Raw genomic sequence first — 20,465 nt, 5'->3', positions numbered from 1 at the left:
TCAAACTTTGGCTTGCAGGCTGTTGCAACCACTGTCCCTTTTCTTTTCAGGCCTGTAGGCTACATAAAAGACTTAAAGGATGATTCTGCTGGACAAGTGTCTCAGAAGGAGAAATGTGTGGGCCTGTTTTGACAGAGGAAGAGGCTTTTGCTTGCTTATTAACAAAAAAACAGAGACGTACAAACCAGTATTACTGAAAGACATTAAAAACAATTTTGAAGTTCATACACCTGTGCTGCTGAGGTGTATTTTACAGTGGCATATGGGACAGAGAGGGATAATTAACACTGCATTCACTGACACAAACAAAATACCTATAGATGTGTCCCTTGCCAATCATCCATCTCCCAGTACCCCAGCAGGATTCTACCCAGGGCCTAAAGGTGTTCCCACTATTAAGGACAGTACCAACATCAAAACTCCAGGCCTGTTCTCATCTCTTTTCCATGCATCAGTGATATCAAATATTCCCAAGAAGAGAGCAGAACAAAGTTAATTTCTTAGTGGCATGGAATATTGTTTTGTGTCTTATACCATGTGTCAGCAGCCCTGTATTAATGTGGTGTGTGCAAGCAGGCCAGATCTGCCAAATGAGGAGAGACTGAACTTATCCCTAAAGACACAAAGAGGTTCTTGATTAGAAGTTATGGACATGTAGGGCTCTTGCTGGTGGATGTGGAAGTTCAGCTGGTGTAAAAGAGAAGAAAAAAGGACAGGAGTGCTATCTTTTTGGGGGCAGTTTGTGTGGTCATACAAGATATATTTTTGCTCTTTTCCATTTGTTTCTGGGCTCTGCCAGGGAACCTCTCAGAATTTCCTGGAGCTACTGGTCAGGTGTTGACAGGAGGACTGCTAATTTTGCCAGCATGCCATGCTAATTACTAATTTTGGTAATTTAACACAATGTCACTAGATAGAAGCACTTTTGTAGCTTCTTGATTTTCTTAACATGAAACACAGATGAGATTCACCACTGACATATCAAATAATCTTTCTGCCATGATGACTATGGACATGGGATGAAACATGAGGAGGTTTCAGTATCCAAACTCCTAAATTATGTGTGAGTGCTGTAAAATTAAAAGCTTTTTCTCTCTGGCCTCATGTACTTTATCAAAACATGTTATCTGTGGAGAAAAACTGAGCAAAAACATTTCCAAAGTGTTTTCTGGCTTTCTGAATAATGACTTGAACTTTAATATTTATTGAATACAAAATAGTAATAAATTACAATTGCACCATTTCTTACAGTTTTTATTAAGATCAAAACTTATTTGTTCAGACTAGATTTATATAAATAAATCACAGTACATTTTTACTTGTGTTCAGAAGATTGTAATACATATTACAAAATTAAGAATTTCTTTGTCCCTCAAACCATCACTGCGAAAAGAATCATGCATTATTTCTACTAAACAAACAAAATGCCCACCAAACTGAGAGAGCCTTGATACAGGTATGGCCCTGCTCTCCAAAATTAGACATGAAACATAGAGATACCAGGACTATTTATTGAACAAGAAATAATAAAGTATAGTACAATGTTGATGTGCTACCAAAACCAAAAGTATACCAGAACAACACACCTCTCTTCACACACCTTTGTGACGGGTATCGAGGATGGCAGCTGGTCAGCATGCAACCGAGTAAAACATTTCAGTTTTACAATGTCTACATTGGAGCAGAAAGGAGGAGGAACTGAAGAGCCCAGACAAAACAAAGGAACAAATGAAGAGCCCAGATGTTTGCAAGTCCTCCTGTCACCTCCCCATGTGTGCCATGTGGTGCCTTCACTCCGCAGGGGATGCCTTCCCCGATGGGCAGCGCCACCGCCGCCCTCTGTGCGCCTCCATGGAGATGGATGTGCTCCCAGAGCATTTCAGGGCCCTGGAGAACTCCCAGCTGTGGTTCCTTGCCCAACCCACTGTGTTAGAAAAGAGCTGTGAACACAGCTCTTGGAATTGCCCGGCCTTGGGCATGGCTGGAATACCCCTCGCACCTGGCAGAGCTCAGCTCATGTGCTGCCAGGCTGTCACTTCAGGCTGTCACCTTCAATCATGGTGCCACTAACTGGAGCAAGATTCAAGGTGGTGATTTCACCAAGTCTGACTTGCTGCCCTTTTCTGCAGCACAGGGGGCTTCTATTAAATTCTACAGTATTGTGGATTACTTTCACTGTATGAGTTTTTTCCCCTACTAGATAAGAGATCCATTGTTTTCTCTCTTGATACTGAGATGCAATTGTTTGGCAATGCACTGTTTTAAGGGGAAAAAAGCATCTCATCAATGACACTTCTGATGGAGTCACCTGATTGGTTTTTTTCACTTCCTTCTGTTCAAACAAAATGTATTAACAACAAAGTCATTTCAGATGGATTTCTAGCTGGGTCAAACAAATTTTTCAGCTGAATTTCCTGGTCCCTGTTTTTTTTTTTTTTTTTTTTTTTTTTTTTTTTTTTTTTTGTTACTTTTAAACCAAAAGAGCTTTCAGCTATTTTTTATTTCAGTTGCAGACACGTTCCCTCAGTGCTGGAATGTTGCTAGGTGATAAGCATGTAAATCAAGATATCTCTTGTGTCTCTGGCTTTGGGTGCTCATGTTAATATAGCTACATACCATGCTTGGTGTTTAAAACACATGAATGAAACCAAACTAAACCAAATCAAACCAAACCAAACCAAAGAATAAAAACAACCCAAAAGTCCCCTCAGCAACCATCCCCTCAAGCCAAGAAGGGTGGACTAAAATAACCTCTTTTTTTCATTCTTTTGCATTGTCCTTTGCTGTTGTTTCATTTTGTATTGATCTAGGAGTTCCCCTATGAGCAGTTAAATTGTACCTCTATGTAACAAGTGTCTCACACTTGCTGCTTTTGTGTTTTATGGATCTGCTGGCTTGGAAAACTGAGCATGCAATGGCTGGTAAGAACAGTTTTAACACTGGGTCTTTTATGCTACATATTGGTTTTCTGTTCTGGTAGTCCCTCCTTCCCCAGATTGAGATGAATGTTTGCTTATCCACTGCTAGGGCTATTTTGCAGGGAAAAGCGAAACAGAAGAAAACAGCAATGCTTTTAATGTCTTGTGATTTCAGTGGAAGCAGATAAAGAGATATCTGAGCACTCAGCTGCAGAGGAGTTCTGCTGTGAGTCTTTAGTCACAAGACTATCAGGCCACTGTCCATGGTACTCGGCCTCACTGTCAGTAGCTCTGAAGGTTTTCCCATTGCCACTCACTGCTTTTTCACAGAACAGCACCTGACACGGAGGCTTTTTATAGAAATCTAGAGGTAACAATTTAATAGCAAGTTGTTAAAGAGCAAAATGGGATTAAAGTCTTGCTGAGATGCATTTCTAAGCGATTTTCTTTTCTATTTTAGAGTTACGATACTCGTCACACAGTGTAATAATGCATTCACAGCAAATAAGAAAATAAATGAGGGTTTCAGCTTTGAAATCATTCTTGTGAGTCTACTGGTAATTACTGAGAATCATTGCTCAGAGAAGAGAGACTGAGCAGCATTGGGACCATAGCTTTCCCTGGGTTTCCAGTTGAGTTTGTAGCAGAATTATCTATCCTCTGGTCCTTCCAGCAGGCTGTGGTATTATTGTAATACAGTCCAAAGACAGCAGCAGTCTACTGGCCAACCAGAACCAGAACAGAAAAATATTTAGCGTCTAGGGAATACCACTAGTTAAGTGGAGTATAAAGGTCAAGAGTGAAGTATCCAAATATAGAAAATATCCATCACTCCATAGATGTACTACTATGATAAGGCAGGTATTTGTAAAAAGCACATAGTAATGCCCCAGCCTGAGTAACAGTTTGCAAGTCATGAGCAAAAATTAGGAGAATTCAATAAATTGAGGGGGTTTTCCTCATCTCTAAGCTTTTGAAGTCTGCTGGGTTCCACTTTAAATGTGCACTGTCATTGAGATTTCTTTTCCTGTTTTAATAGAATTCTGTTCAAAATAATTCTTTTGATGCATTAAATAAACTGACCATCATAATAAAATAGAAGAATGACAACCCACTGACAATTATTATAATAATACCACTTCTCAGCTGATGTCCCTTTGAGCTGCTGGGGAAAAATCCTAGAAAGGCTCCTGCACTTTTCCATGGACACAAATTGAGCCTGCTGTGTAGGTGTTTTCTCATTCCCAGCAGTTTCTGCTGCTAATATTGCAGTGGGAAGCATGCTCGCTCTGCATTCCAGGCAGAGATGCAATGTAGAGTGATTTGTCCAGGAAATCAGAGAACTTCACTCCAAAGAAGAGCTCCTCCTCCTTTGCTCAGGCCCATCTCCCCTCAGTGACTGCTGGGCAAAGAACACAGGATTCTGCCCAAGGGGAGGCTGATGCATGGACAGATATGCACGTTGTCATGTACCATTGGCCTCCTGATACAAAGCTGAAGGTGCAATGAAACAGTTTTGCCATGGCAACATAATTTTCATTCTTTTGGAAATGCTCAGTGGTTGCCCTCCCGAAGTTGTGCTTGGGCAGGTTTGGAAGTGCTGTTTAGTTTGCCAGGTATACCCTTGCCTGTGGTAGCTGTATTCTCCATGGAATGGCAATAGATTTTTGAAAACCGCTGTGCTTACAGGAACTCTGATTTATGCCTGCAGCATACATTTACAGCAGATCCAAGATCTCCTGTGAGTTCCAAGATATTCTTTACCCAAAAGTAATTCTGATTTTGTGGAAGAGCCTCATTGATAGGTTATAAAACTAATTTTTTAGACTTGAGGCCAAAATGTTAGATATTTCTTCAAATCTGTGCATGCATACTTGTGTCAGTAGAGTTGCAGATCCAAAATGCTTGGTGAACACTCATCACATACTAGATGTGAAGCAATGTGTGTGCACATAAACTTATCTGAACTCTATCTAATTACCAGGGCTCCCTCTCTGTAAGTACACAGCAGACAGCTGTATTGTATAAAACATCCATACTTTGCATTTGCATCTTTTAAACAAAAAAATTCCCATGTAAAGATATGAGTTGAGTTCTCTGTAGAAGATGCTGGAGGATGAGAGAACTCCATGCATGGCTAAATGAGTGGTGAAAAATTTATTCCAGGGTCTCCTGCTTTGGGGTACAAATTTCATTACGTGACAAAATGCAGTGCTTTGATTCTCTTCTTTTAATGGTCAGAATTTGTCAGAATTTACAATATACCATCATGTAAAACAGCCCTGCTAACTCTACCACAAATAACAAAAGAAGTCTTCACAGGCACTATATATTTGGAACAGCATTTTCAGACAACACAGGGGGTGTGTGTGTTTCTTTGTATGATCCAGCATTGCCACCTGGGACATGCTTCCAACAGTTTGCGGTGTCGTGGACATGACTCAGGAACATTGACTGGAAAATCATCCACAAAGATTAAGAACTAACAACCTCCATGTTATACAGATGGTTATCTCCTTTTTCAAAGAACATGCTGTCATTACAAATACCATATGCATCTTGTTCTCACCCAGCAGAACTTTTTTTACAGTTTTTCAGATTTGAAGGATTTCTACAAGGAACCCTATTAATTTGTTTTCACGTCAGGTGAAAGGAGGCACCAGCTGAGACTGAGGACGCAACTTGTAATCAATAAAAAAATAAGTATCTGATGACAATCATTCTTGAAAAAAAACAACTTAGAAAGCTAATCATTCACAATACTGCACCTTTTTTGCAAATACAAGGACAATATTTGTTGCTGCTTCCCATATTTGTTGGTTTACATTGCTATCATTTTGCTTGTAAACCTGGGTTATTCTACTGAACAGAAATGATGACTCCAATTTGGGTAATGCTTACGACCATACAAATAATCTATCAGTAGCAGTAGTGTCAGCTGGAGAATTAATGCTACAAGTGGATAACATCACGCTATTTGAAACCAATAGCTCTTCACACAGTAGAAGACTGAGGGTCCTATTCAACAAATATTCAGGGTCCTATGGCTGTGGCCACAGAGGTTCCAGAAGCTCTCGCTGAGTCTAATCCTGATTCAGGAACCAAAATGATATGCTGTGTATATATTTCTCTGCACAGCCTGGATGCGCTGGACACCCTCCCCCACTTGATTCCTGGGAAGGAAAAAAATATGTCTCTGTTTAGCTCTCAGTGACATTAAAAGCAATCCACAGTAATGAAATCTAAAGAAGTTAGCCAGGCATGTATGAAAAGAACAGGATGCCTGTGAAAAGGGAAGAGCTGTCAAAACCTAATTGTGGGCTCTACCTGCAATGAAATTTATCAAAGAGGGAAGACAGGTTGGATATAAGGATGTAGACAACTTCTGCTAAGAGACACTTGTGCTCTGGGCAATAGTAACCCTTACACCACACCTTGTGTGCTGTGTCAGGACGTTCCTGTCAACACTTGGCTGTAGCAGAGAGCTCCCAAATGCCCAGGTCAGCATTTCAAGCATGGCACTTCAGCCAGCATCTACCCAAGCACCTCGGCAGAGCTGCCCCACTGCTGGCAGCAGCTGTGTTGCGAAGGCATGGAGCCTTCCTCCTGCCACACAGCCCATGGGCACTCCCTGCTCAGACTGTGCTGCTGTGGCACCAGGAAACACAATTCCTTATGGACACAGGACAAGACTGTGGGATTCTTCCTAGCTTGCAGCATCTTCATAATGCCTGACAATCTTTTCTGGAACTGCCTATGGCCAGTGCTCAGAACCAAGCAGGGAAATCTTCAGTGGCACTGTGGTAACACAGCTGCACTCTGGTGCAAAAGTAAGCTCAGAGGGGCTGTGAACTGCCTGCCTCCAAGTATTAGTGCCCACAGCATCATTCCTGGCTTCATATGGGTACTGTGCTCTTTCCTGTCTTTCAACATTGAGGATAACTCTGGAGCTGTTCATAAATAAGATATTTCCCTTTGACTGGGAGCACTGCCTGACTCAGCTAGTGAGAGCAACAATGTGAGCAAGTCATGGTAACTTTAGGAACCAATTTAGTTCGATCTTTGATGAAGATTCTGTGTCTCATGAATCAGGATTAGTGTTCCCTGTACTGGGGAGAGGATTAGACAGAGGGATTAAAAGGACATCTTTACCCCACTGGACTCTGTGGAATAGCCCCTGAGGATATGGCTAAGAAAGAGTTCAACAGGAATGCCAAATTTCTGCTGAATAGGTTAAAAGGGTGAGGAAACATCTTCGGCAGCCATCCAACCGCAGAAGACCTGCATAACATTCCTGCTGAATAGGGCCCTAAAGACAAAAAACAAAACAAAACAAAACAAAACAAAAAAAACCATAGGAACCTTGAAAAGCTTTTCTGATCATGTCGCTTCTTATGAGCGCCTCAGATCTCCAAAGACACTTAAACATATTTTTGTCACTGCAGTTAGGCATCCTTTGAGATGTGCTAGTGCCACTGATGATATATTGTTATAAGAAAAGAAGTCAAATTAGGTTGTTGTATATAAAAAAAATAAGTCTTGATTGTTCTGTAAACAAGGTCCATTTCTTTATATCAATTACGGTGAAAGTTACCCAAGATCTTATTTCAAAAGCAAAACAAAACCCTCAATCGAGTGTACAATGTTTGGTGTTTTCATGTCTGTATATTACAGACAACAATTACCTTCTGTGTCCCTAAAACTGAAAGGAGCAGACTTAACTAATGTGTCACATTTCAACTTTAAAGCATTTCCAAACCCTTTTCTAGGATTTACCTCATGCACATGGATCTTGGGTTTGCTCATAAAATTTTATCCAACTTCTAAAGCCGTGTGGGAGAACATTTATGATTACTGCAAGGGGGAAGCAATAAATCAGAGCCTTACCTCCATAAGAGGATGCCAGTGAGCGATGGGCTTCCGAGGGTACGAGAGCATTTCATTCCAGTGGTCGCGACCTAGACTCTCTGCATCGTTGCCTACTTGACAAACTCCAATGACCTCATTGTGACCTACACTGTGAAAATGGTCCATAATATTTTTTTCTTAAAATTTTACCTTTGGAACCACACCAGTTGCATATTTCATCAGAAACGTTAACCATATTTTTTAGGATTAATTCTTCTCCTAAAGGAGAACACAAAGCACTAGGAAATACATAGGTTTGCTCCTTGCACTTCCCACTGCTCAGAACAATTTGATATTTTCCCCTTTGTAGCACACAAAAGGTTCTTTGCCTGTGTTCTGTAAATAGCTGCAAAGGCAAACAGACTCTAAGACACAACTTTATAAATGGAGCATGCGTACATCAAGGCTTAGCATAAATGTACAAACTGAACATCAGTGCTTAAATGCCCAGTTACCTCAGTTCTGCTAAACACATCTGCAGCTCACTGATGTCAGTTATGGATGCAAATCTATATTTTAAAATTTAGTAAGGAAGTTCTGCCTGGCAAAACAAAAAATTTGGAGACTTCTACCAAGATCAACCTGACATTAATTCCCAGCTTATAGGGAAAAAAACCCCAAAAGTATCCTTCTAGGTGGAAATCCAGCGTGCAAGACTCTATCAGCCAATATTTGACAGCTACAGGCATCTCACCGGTCATAATCCATAACAGCTATCGACAAGTTAATTTGGTCAATGTTTTCTGGAGGGACATCAAAGACTATGGCTTCATTGTAAACAGGATTTAGGGTGTTCCTCTTGGTGGAAGTTTTCCTTTTCTTTAGCCGCCTTCCTTCACACATTAAAGAAACCTTCACGTAGGGATCTGTGTGGGTCATAAGAACAATGTTGATCTTTGACAAATGCAAATGGAAAGTGAATTTGAGTCTTCTTGTGTGCCCATACCTGCTTGCAGGATTAATCTCCCGGACCTGACTGGAATTTGAGCTTCTCTGTCACCATGGAATGTACGGGAGGCAGTGCAGCTTTGAAAGCTTTACCTGGTTGACTGCTCATAATGAACTTTTTAGGTTCAAGAAGCTCCTTGTTGTGTACCAACTTCTCAAAGGGTATTAAAATATCCACTGAAGCATGTTATGTATAAGTATTTTATACAACAGCCTGTGTATCAGCCTATTTATAGCAGCCTAATTACTTGTTACATTTGTAGGATAGACAGAAGATGACGATGTTTTTCACAAAGGGATTTACTGATGTATGGTTAAATACAATTCAAAGAGCAACAATTAGTGGCTTGTATTTCTCAAGAGAATTATAATTATTTTTAAACTCCTGAATGTAGCAAAAAGAAAGCTATTTCTTTGTAGCTCCTTTTTGAGCTCTACAACTCCCTGCTAGTATTTAAATGTAATCTATGAAATCTTATTTATGTTTATACTTTTTACTGTGGGCTTTTGAAAGGGTTGCTGAAAGGATTCTGGGATGATCACCATCTTCTTCGTATGCCAGTATTAGCAGAACTGGCTCAGTGGCTCTTGGGGACTGTCAGACAGGGCCAGTCTGCCTCTGTGTCATAGCTGTAACAGTCTGCTGCACAAACAAATTCCCAGTGCTGGGAATGCATTTTGGCCAGCTTGTTTTACTCTAAATTACAGTGGCATTGGAAATAATAATCTTGCACTCTTTTTGAGAGAGCAACTTATTTTAAACTGTTGCTTGGATCTAAGCAAACTAAAATGTGTTATTTATTTCTCATCAGCTCCTGTACTCAAGTAGAGCTCACAGTATAACCACCCCCCTCTCAAAAATCATTCTGGGATCTGACAGTGTTGAATTCTGTGTCTTTGGAGGGAAATGGAACAGAAATCCACACTGAGCATTAAATTCATTCCTACCTGATGCTCCTGTGATATCCATTGCCTTTAGATTTCTTGCCTTTATTATTGTAATAGTTAGTCTACCAGCTGTTGGAAGGTAGCAGAGCGAAAACATAAGGTCACCAAGATCCACATTATCCTGTTCCAAGAAAAGAAAGATAATGTGAAGCAATAATAACAATTTTTCTACTCCTAGCAGGATTTAAAGATAAAAATATACCTTGGGGGATCTGCAGTTATGCAGTAAAAGCTGAATTTTAATTCTGAAACATATCTAAATAAACCAGCCATCCATGTGCATACAAAATTCAAGTCACTCTGTTGCTAGACCACCAAAGTTCTCCAGGGCAAATGAGGTTATAGTTTCTAGCACTCAGTCCTTGGAGATGACACACATTGAAATGATGAGGTACCCTGTGAGGGGCTGGAAAACCTTTGTTCTATTTTATGTATTTTAGTGATTTGCCTCTTTCACTGACAAGCAGCCACAAATGTCTGTGCCTTTCTCTCTGGTCTGCAGGAAGAAAACCACAGACACAGTCACAGAAAAAAACCCCCATTGTTTGGGCAAGACAAAGCTTTTTCCAACTCTTAAGTTTGTATGAAAGCTGGTGTGACAGGTCTGAAGTGTCTATGGAAGTGGGACAGTCTCCACCAGAAGAAGAGTAAGGGTTATTATTAATTGTTGATCATAATAATTACAATAATAACAACAACAATGTCCTGTGCCTCACAAAGACAAGCTCCCTTAAGTAGATTTATCCATCTGTTTCATTGATAGAGTAATTTGCAACCCTTTCCTGTGTTGATGGCATCAGGGTTCCAGAAAAATACTAGAAAATTTACAAACCCTGTTTGCAGTTACAAAGCATCACTATTTTTTTAGAGGGAAATCCAGCTCTTTCATTAAAAAAATAGCAAAGGAAGGATTGTATTAAATGATTTCTTTTATTTGATATGCATTTTTTTGACTGAGCAGTGAATTCACACTTTCACAGACCTGCTTCCTATAACTTAATATTTCATTCTTGACTGAGAAAAAAAAAATTAAAAAAAATTTACCTGATCCTTTCAAGGCCACATTCCAGGTTTTATAGGGAAGGGAAATGCAGCTGTTGTGGAGTATGTTTATCTTGCTTACTTAGCTTTGTGCAATAGCTTCTCATCTTTCCCAAGCTGGTTCCTTCTCTGTCAGTCACCAAAAGCTGAAGGGTGGTGGATGACACAGAGAGAGAGGGAAAATACCTGGAAGGAGCCCCTAGCACAGGTTTGTGTCTGAGGCAGCTGCTGCCCAGAGCCTGTGCCGTCACTTTGTGTCACTCCAGGAGTTAGCAGGGGACATAAGCAGGACAGAAAGTGTTGCTGGCACACAGCTGTAGAAAAATGTGTCAGAAGGAAATTCTGCTCAGTCCAACCCCTTGCTCAAGAAAGGCACCTTTGCTTTAGCTCACAGCTCGTTCAAAGAAAAAACTCAACCGGTATAGTCATTCAAAAGAGAGTCCTTTCCTTGTGCTGTTATTTAAGAGATGCAGGCAAAGAAGGAAAAGGCTGATATTATGGGCCATTTGTCAGGAATAACCAGCTTTTAATCCTATCACCTTTTCCATTCTGAAGATCAGTGTTTTAACCCTATCACCTTTCCCATTCTGAAGATCAGTGTTTCAGGGTGGCTGAAAAGCTAATAAAGGCTGGTACAATATTGAGGTGGCTGCTATGACTCAGGCTGTTTAGTGCCTCTTGATAACTCCCACTTGGAAGTAAACTTGCTGCAACAAATTGTGCCACAGACTCACTTGGTGGGAGGATCAAAGCTGCTTGGGATGCTGTGAGAAGTCCTACAGGTTAAAGAGGTGTCATCACATCCAGGATAAATTTTTCTTGGCTAATACTTGCCCTTATCATTACAGGAAAATAACTGACCTCTGAGATTTTCCCAGGGATCAGCTGGAGCTTGATACCTATAACCAGGAAAACAGGAGGCAAAGTTTTCACTTGTCCTTCCCAGTGTGAGAGCAACTTCCAACATGGAAATGTAATTCCCCAGCTCTGAGGGGCTGAGACTTGTAACTGTGAAATTCTCTCTTGTGCTGCAACTCTGAGGGGACCAGAATTTCCTAAGCCATTTAAAGATATTATTGACTGAACCCATCTTTTGGGAATTTGTCACTCTCGCAAATATTGATAGGTTGTTTTTCTTGAATTGGTCACTACCCTTTAGAAGATAGTGTTGTTGAATCAATCAGGTTTTCCCTGACCACAAAGAAGCCTATCAGGCGTCTGTTGTTTTAACTGTGTATTTTGGCATACTTCTATATTGTCAGCTGTGGCATATTTATATGAATAAATACGGACAGTTATTGATTGGGGATTTTGCATAACTTTTTTGTAATTTATTTTGAAGCACTTTGCAGTTCATCTTTATCAGATAGGGGTATGTTTGACTTCAAATGGTTCAGAATGTATTGACACAGTATTTTGGATTTTATGTCATCATGGAGGTATTTCAATAAACAACAACTGACCTATGCACCACTGAAATACATATATATATATATATATATATATGTATATATCTGTGTTGCAGAATATCCTTCTTACATGTTTTGTACTCCATTATGTTAGACACTCAGTACATTATTACTTGATGCAGATATGTTTTGTGCGTCTGAATGCAAAATTCAGAGCCATACTCCATATTGAATACTCCATATTCAGCTCCAGTGCTCCACGTGGTGACTAGGAATTAAATCTGTGAATACTGTAAATTTACTGCCACTACCAAACGCAGAAGTTTCCACTCCAGACTTGGTCATCCTGAATGAACACTTAAAACATTTTTATCCAATTTTTATCAAGAAGTTTATAGGTAAATAAATTATTATACAATTGTTTTAGTAATTGAATTCAGATGCCAAGAAAAATCAGAGAATCATAGAATGTCCTGATTTGGAAGGGACCCACAAGGATCACAGAGTTACACTCCCATCCATGCACAGAGCAACCTGAAGAATCACACCCTGCATGTATAACTGCTCAAATGAACTGCACAAATGAACTGCTTAGGAAAAGAATGGATCACATGTGTTGAATGCAATATTAGGAATCAGGCTATAATAACTTACCCACAAGCTTTGCCTTACAACTGAAAAACAATTGTCACCAGCACGGTGATGGGTTTTTTAACAAATGCTGTGATATATATAATACATATATATGTGATATATATATATTATATATAATAATGCTTTATTAATGCTTCTTGAAAAACTGCACAGGACATTATATGGGAAAAAAACAGAGTTATACTGGACACAGAGCCTGTGATTTCTTTAGTCTTTTCCAGTTGTAGAAGTTGTAGGTGTTGCAGCAATAGGGCACAGATGATTGTGAGATTGTCTGCTCACAAGCCAATGCCCCAGAATGTGACTGAAGGGCAGCTTGCAGGCAGCAGAAGGGAAGAGACACCTTTTGCCATGTCCTTCTCTCAGTCTGAAAAAGAGGCCCTATCTTCTCATACTTTCATTTTAAATTGTAGGGAATTAATGACTACTCCATCATACTGGCTACTTGTGAAGGTTTTCTAAAGTTTGGAAAGGATTTTTATAACAAAGAGAGCCTTGCCCCGGCTATTCCTCCCTGTCTTACCCCTATTTTCTCTTATCAAAGGGCGACATTGAAAATTGTTACAAACAAGGGGTCCTCAAGGTTCAGTTAGAAAGGTTTAATGAGGGAATGTTCTTCAGAGACCCCCACAAACTTTGACTGCCCTCTGTGGTGGTGAAATAGCACCAAAGGCCTAAAATCAGAATCCTGACTCGAGTCGACATGAGAAAGCTGACAGCTCTTAGCATTATCTCTGGTTGATTGCGGTATTATTTGTCCTTTGGCTTCTTTATTTACTATTTGTTTTTCTAATGCATCTTGCAATTGCTCTATGAACTGCAAATATAGCTCTGTAGCACCCTGGTTTATGGCTGCGTAGCTTTGAACTGCTGTGGACATGTCAGCCACTTTTAATATTGCTAGCAATCCCAGATCTTTGGCCTGCTGCTTCACTGCCACAGCCCCCTAGAATCTGCAGGTGTGTGTTCATCTCTCTGGGGGGATACAGGCACCATGCTCTGTCACAGGCATGACCCTCACATCCAGTAAACACAGGTCTTTCCTACAAATGCAGCTTTCTAACAGAACCAAAGCCAGTGTCAGAGCACAGAGAGGATTAGTGCACATCTTCACAAGTTTAGAATCACTGAGCTACACAGCTTAACCCACGGATTGTCACCAAAGGTGTGCTGTATTAGCAAGAAATCACTTTGAGGAACAGAATTAACAAGGATAGAGGGCAGGATCTTCTGCAAGGATTAGTTCCTGTTTGAACTGAGTGCTTAAGCATTACTGTGTTCACTCCACAAAATGTGGCACTACAGGCATTACACTGCCAGGGGCATTTTGGAATTCCTGCTTAGGAGAAGATTTCATAAATAGTGTAGGTTATCAAGTCATGCGCATTGTACTTTCCAAATTTGTGCCTAACCTCATTCAGTGTGGTCATAATACCATACTGGGCAAGTTACAGTGCAACTGTGACAGCCCTAATATAACCAGACCTAAAGGCTTGTCACTTTTATTAGGAACTCAAAAGAAAATAATCAGAAGATAATTAAATTAAAATTCTAATTTACTTATATGTACATGCTCTACATTATTTTTCTTTTGGTCCCATTCAGCAGGAAGCATAACTAAATAAATATCCTCTAACAAATATACCACTCTCCCATTGTCCTTAAAACCTGCCCAGGTGCAGAGGCAGAAACACAGCCTTTATTTTTAATCTGTAATCTGCCTGTTCCTGTATTCTAAAATAAGTGAAACAAGATTGGGATCAGCTTTGCTTTTGCAGTGCCCCAGGCTTGGGCCCCAGGCCCAGGGTGAGGGCTGAGTGCCTTGATGTTGTGAGCTGTGCCTTACAGGGGGCCTCTGATAATCCCACCTGGATTTGTCTCTGAGCCCTTGCTGTGTTCCTGCAGCTCTTTATTCAATGGAGCAAGAGCATGAAGTTTCTTCCTTGAAAATGCCCCAGTCTTACCTGGGAGAGTTCAAACCAGAGGTGTAAATCATAAGGTTGGCCTGAAAACTGCAAATGGGATGAATCCCATAATCCATGAAACCTCAAGGAAAGTAAGATTGCTGTTAGGAGCATGAAGACATGCCCCCCTCTCATATTATGCTTCCTTCTTGCTCTGTTCTTGGTGGAAACACTTGATACATTATAAGTGTCATATTTTTTTTACCAATTTTCTTCTGTAGTGGCTTCTACTGAAAGGGTTATTGTTCCTGCTTTTCCCAGAAAACATTTTAGGTTTTCCCCCCTGTAAAATTAACCCTTTGAAAATGCTGAATTCTAATAGTAACATTAGGCTTTTAGTCTATAATCACACATGATTTATAGTTTTTATAATTACTCAATTTTGCTGGAGATTAGCCTGCAGGATAAATCCCTTCCCAATACTGTGTCAGCAGCTCCATGCTGTTGCTCAGTGAGTATAACTCAGCATATTAAACAGGGAGATGTGTAACCTCAAAGAGGATGGTGACTAAGGGCCCTGAAATGGCCTCACCTTTGATGCCTTTGAGGCTGCATCAAGCAGCTCAGGCTGGATCAAACCTTCCCAGAGAAACCTCCAGGTCACCTGGTTGTTAGGGATATTCTGACAAATGGGAATGACATTTGGGATCAGAGCTCTCCTCTGCCTTCTCATAGATACATTAGAGTACAGAAAATGGGTATGTAAAGCAGGCAGCAGGGGATGGAAGAAAACAAGACAATTTATATAATTTTGCTTCTGCCTCAGATCTGGAAGGAGATTTGCTGTCCCCAAGTTAGGCATTCATGAGGTTTGTGCTCATTTCTTTGGCAAGTTGAGTTTTGTATTTCTGGAGCAGAGAAGCTGTGATGGGCCTGCACCACGCAGGGCCTGTGCCACTCTAATTAAAGCATATGTCTCAATTATACCAGGTTCCTCCCTTCTCCAGCTATAAAAAGACAGACACTACTTTTTCACTTTTCTGCTATGTTGCAAAACTAATTATGGGTTGTGAGGTGCCCACATATATTTTTATGCATCTCACCAAGCTAACATTAACTGGAGAACTTAGCAGGCGCTGATGCCCTTGCTTATTTCCTATTAAGTTGGTAACTCTGGAGAGAGGTTTTTGAGGCAGAAGTGGTTTTAGAGATTTGCTAAATTTCTGCTGCTGTGTCAGAGCTGCACAGCTCAGGCCATGGTAGCTCTGCATGCTGCCCCCTGTAGCAGTTGGACATGTCTCTGCAAAGGACACAGGGAAACAGGAAAAGAGCAGAGGTGTCATGGAATGAGGAGGTATCATTTGAATTGGACAGAAAGGACAGATTGGCACTATTTTATTTAAGTCTCTCTTTCTTCTCCCTTCCAAGCTGAGGAGCCCATTAAAGGAGTTGCATTTTAAACCACAACAAAAAAATATTCCTAGTTACTTGCAAATCTTTCCAGGAATTAAGGGAATTATACTGTTCCAGTGCAAGATAAGTTTCACTGCACATCATTCTAAGATTTGCTAATGAGGGGATTTGAATTTTGCAAGGATTTATTTCAGAGGAGGTTCACTCAGCTAAGGCAAGGATGAGTTAAGTACACTAGGTATATGTGTTAAGCCCAAATGACTTACACATGCTTTAAGTAGTGTTATCTGCTTTTTGGCATATACATTTATTAAATTACTTATCTCTGTTGAGAAGCTTGGAATAAAATTTGAGTGATAAGATACTAATTCTGCTGAGGAGCATGTCCAGGACAAAAATATCATACAAATCCCACAGACTATAATCTGTTTGGGAGTGACAGTAAAGCTAAAGTATCTAACATGAAGAATTTGTGAAGTTAGCTCTCCTTTTTTTATAATTTCATCAGAGTCATTTTGAGTTATATCTATGAGAAATATATACTGATAAAAACTCTTTTGAAATGCTGTATTTAAATTGAATTTGCATGTGACTAGAAGAGTACCAGTTGCTTCTCATTACACATTTTGAGATGAATAGAAAAGATATGACTGGAAAATTCTATTTTCATGACATCTTAAATCACAGAAATGAACCCTAGCAGAGGAGATATTTATTAATGCCTGAATCAATCCATATCTACAGAGATGTGATTAAGTAAAGTAAGTGGAAAATGGGAATGGCTTATCTTTTAGAATTATTCTTTCAATACATCAATGTCAGGCTATATTTCATGTTTTAAGTTAATTTTCAAGGGGTACCATTTTCTCACTATGATTTCATTTTTAAAAATTTTATTTCATTGTCTCTATTTCTTTTCTTTATGCATTTCTTTAAAAATGAAAGCGGATAGGCAAAGAAGCCTTTTGAGCTTGGTATGTCTGATCTCACTTACTGGGAAAGAACATGAACAAACAATTCAGGAGCTCGTTTTAACTGCAGTGAAGGAATAGAAGAAAGCTGAAGTATTTGATGTAATTCACTCTGGATTTTGAATTCATAGTTTCCTGAGCATTTTGGCAACTTCTCTATAAAGACAGTATCAAAAACAAAGTCAACACCATATCCTCTGTCTTCAGAGTGTGAAGATCTTTAACATGGATTTTTAGAGTTTGTGTTTTGGGTTTTTTTTGTTTTTCTCCTCTCCTGATTCCATTATCCTTGTGTCATGACTACTTTTCTTTAATCCAGCCTCCATAAGAAGGATTCTTCAGCCTCAACTTTTTGTTGTGCCAGTCATTCAAGATGCCTCAGAAATGAGGGCAGTGGGAGCCAAAGTAGGAGCCTTTCCCTTCATGAAAACTTCAGAACAAATCCTGTCAGTGCCCTTGAGGAGAACATACTCCTAACTTTCTCCTGACACCATGTCCTGACCAGAATCAAGGACAGAGGCCTTTTCTTGTACTTATCAATGTACTTATCTCGCTAAAGACCCAACAACTCCACTGTCATAATTTATATCCTATAAATAAAGTGGCAGTGATTAACTGGAACTTTCCAGTTGGTGAGCTGCATATGATCCTTGGGATGCATTTCAGGATATATTTGTTCTTAGAGTATTTAGGATTTTATTGTTAAATTATTCTGTATTAAGATCCTTTTATAAAATCCTCCATTACATGGGATAAACTTTATCCCATACCTGTTCTTAAACATATATATAAACACACACATATATATATAAACATATATATGTTTTTAAATCCTATAAATTTTAGTGGCTTTGAATCCTTTATGCAGATTTTCAGCTCACAACAGCTACAGTGGATTGCTGAATCTGGGCCTAACAGTGAATCTAATGAATTATCCTGTAGTTATTGAGATAGAAATGATGACTTAATCTGTTTCAAACTAAATTGATGAAAGGCAGAGATAGTCTGAATTGAGCTAATGAAAATTAGCAGAGACATGAGTGCAAAAGCTGGAGTACTTGACCAGTTTGTCTGTGTCAGAAATTGATTTCATGGGAAAATCAGAAATGAGGCCTTCTCAAAGTGAAACTGCTGTAGAAAGTTAATAGAAGTAATTTTTAACTCCCTCATCAGTTATTAAGGAAAAAGTATAGAATTGGTTCTGAAGGCTTGCTAGATGGCATTGGTGGCCAGAGAGAAAAGTTAATTGAAGTTTAAGTTTCTTCTTGCAAATTAAACTATTCCCCTGAAAGTTAGGTTAGTTTCTTGAATTGTTACTGCCTTTTTAAAAATTATTCTATGACTTGTCAGTTTCTAGAAAATGGAAAGTTCAGTATAGATTTAATAACACAAAAATTTCTGCCCTGGCCCTTGTTTTCCAGGCTGCCTTGGATAATTTTGGTTGGTGCTGGGAGGCAGGGTGTGTTTATGGGTGGGTGGGTGGGTGTAGGACAGGTAAGGCTTGAAAAGTAGAGGAAATAACTGTGCCTTCATGATGGAATGTATGAAAAATGTCATAACCAGTGAGACACAAGTTCACAAGCAAGGTGCTGTGGAGAAATTGGCTTCTCCTTTTCTCCCACCTCGAGGTATCCCTACCTCGTCGGTGCTCACACCTTTGGAATGACACTTCCAGAGCCTCCTGAGGCTGGGTTTGATTTCCCACTCCTGAAGCTTTAAGGGGGAGCACTCTGGCACAGAGCTGAGTCAGACCTTTCCCTCTGCAGGGAAGGCAGTGGTTGCTTCAGAAATGTTGACAAGCTTGGGAATAGCAATGAAATGCAAATTGCCCTAGACAGGAATAAGTGTTCGGAGGGCATGTGCTTTCTCAAAAGGAAATAAGGAGGGAGCTTGCACTGGGAAAAATAAGAGTGTTGATGTCAGGTGAAGGTGGTAGAAATGGAAGGACAGGTAGGTCAAGCAGACAGGGAATGTTCCTCAGAGGGCAGTGTCACAAACCAGTGGAACACTGCAATCTGGAAAATTGGGACACTGACTGGATTTGTTCTGAAGCATTCATTGCCTAAATTAAGGACAAAAGTTTTTATGAATGTCCATCAGAATCTGTCATGTGAAACCCAGTAATTTTTCCACAGGCTGTTACTGATTTGGATTAGACCTCTGTTTTTTGTGAAAGAGTGAGACCGAAATGACTAAAGTGAAGCAGAAGTTAATGGCATTGTAGTATGCACTACCTTAAACCAGTTTAACCTGGGGAGGCCAACCTTGCAGATTAAAAAGAAAAATTCTAGTGAACATCACAGAGATGGAAAGAGATGAGAAAATAAACCCCCATAGTTTCAAGGCTAAAGGCTGGTTTGCTGTATGAAGGAGAGGCTAAATTATGTGTTAAGTACTCAGTATCTCTAGGCAAACATGAGCTTGAAGAAAATGAAGCAGCAAATCCATTCTAATACATAAAATTATTTCTACCACGAATTATTTGCCAGTTACCCTTTGCTTCCTTTCTGACATAAGTTGAAAGATATGTTCAATTATCTCCATATACCACTAATAATGAAAATTTCAAATACATCCAAGAAAAATTGCGAGGGAGGAAGGTGGTTTTAAAAGGAAGTTAACTAATCAAAATGTTTTAATCCAAAATGTCTTGCCTGTTAATTTTTCCCCCTAGCGTGTTAAAATGAAAATGGCAATTAAAACTAGATCTGTATGCAAATGAATGGATTGGCCTTTCACTCTACCTTGAGTTACAATGGCTGCACATGAACTTACAGTCCTACTAAAATGTGAATTTCATTCTGAGTGCAGGCATTTTGTGTTGTGCAAAGCAGCTGTCTGTTACAACATGTATTCTGAGCACATCGCTCTGAGGAGAGAAACTAAGTACCTGGGTAATGCTGCAAAAAGATGGAGAATGTCACAGTATCAGTGGAAAAAAAAGTTCTTTTCAGTCTGCAGAAGCACCTATAATGTGTTCTGAAGGTACACATGGTCATTACACTCACATTAGGTGTTCTGTACTGACTTGGCTCCTCAGGCTTAGCAAATGGAGTTCACAAAATTGGTAATAAGGGAAGGCCATTTTCACAAATCTAAATCTACAATTAGTCTAACTTTTCTTTACAATTTTACAGACATTGATACAAAAAAAGAGAGTAGTCCAAATAGCATTGTGCTGGAAAAATAGAAAGTTAATGTCAAACTCTATGCTGCAGTAGCCTGCCATTCTAGACATTTTCTCAGAGATATGTTTAATTTTTTTATTTAATCAGATGGATTTTTTTTCCATCTGCAGTGGAATTCCACTCCAGGTGTGATTTCAGGGGGGAAGATGTGCTGGCCAGTGTA

General features: G+C 39.6%; 1 protein-coding gene across 3 annotated transcripts in view; it reads right to left on the bottom strand.

The window, feature by feature from the left end:
• Positions 1 to 1,491: 1,491 nt before the first annotated feature.
• Positions 1,492 to 20,465, bottom strand: part of SYT9 (synaptotagmin 9) — a 67,268-nt gene continuing 48,294 nt past the window's right edge. Inside the window, exons 4-8 of one of the 3 annotated variants that reach the window (XM_059848396.1) lie at positions 9,723 to 9,843; positions 8,521 to 8,692; positions 7,806 to 7,935; positions 7,071 to 7,227; positions 1,492 to 6,091 (exon numbers count right to left, since the gene is read on the bottom strand). In XM_059848396.1, the coding sequence (XP_059704379.1) occupies positions 7,120 to 7,227; positions 7,806 to 7,935; positions 8,521 to 8,692; positions 9,723 to 9,843 (531 nt within the window). In that variant the 3' untranslated portion in view covers positions 1,492 to 6,091; positions 7,071 to 7,119. Of the gene's footprint in view, positions 6,092 to 7,070; positions 7,228 to 7,805; positions 7,936 to 8,520; positions 8,693 to 9,722; positions 9,844 to 20,465 lie in introns of those variants that run through there. The other 2 variants (XM_059848397.1, XR_009486793.1) reach the window with 2 other exon arrangements.

Source organism: Haemorhous mexicanus, chromosome 6, assembly GCF_027477595.1.
Source record: "Haemorhous mexicanus isolate bHaeMex1 chromosome 6, bHaeMex1.pri, whole genome shotgun sequence".
NCBI lineage: Eukaryota > Metazoa > Chordata > Aves > Passeriformes > Fringillidae > Haemorhous > Haemorhous mexicanus.
Note: the sequence above shows the minus strand (reverse complement) of the source record. Positions and strands in the feature narration are given on the sequence as shown.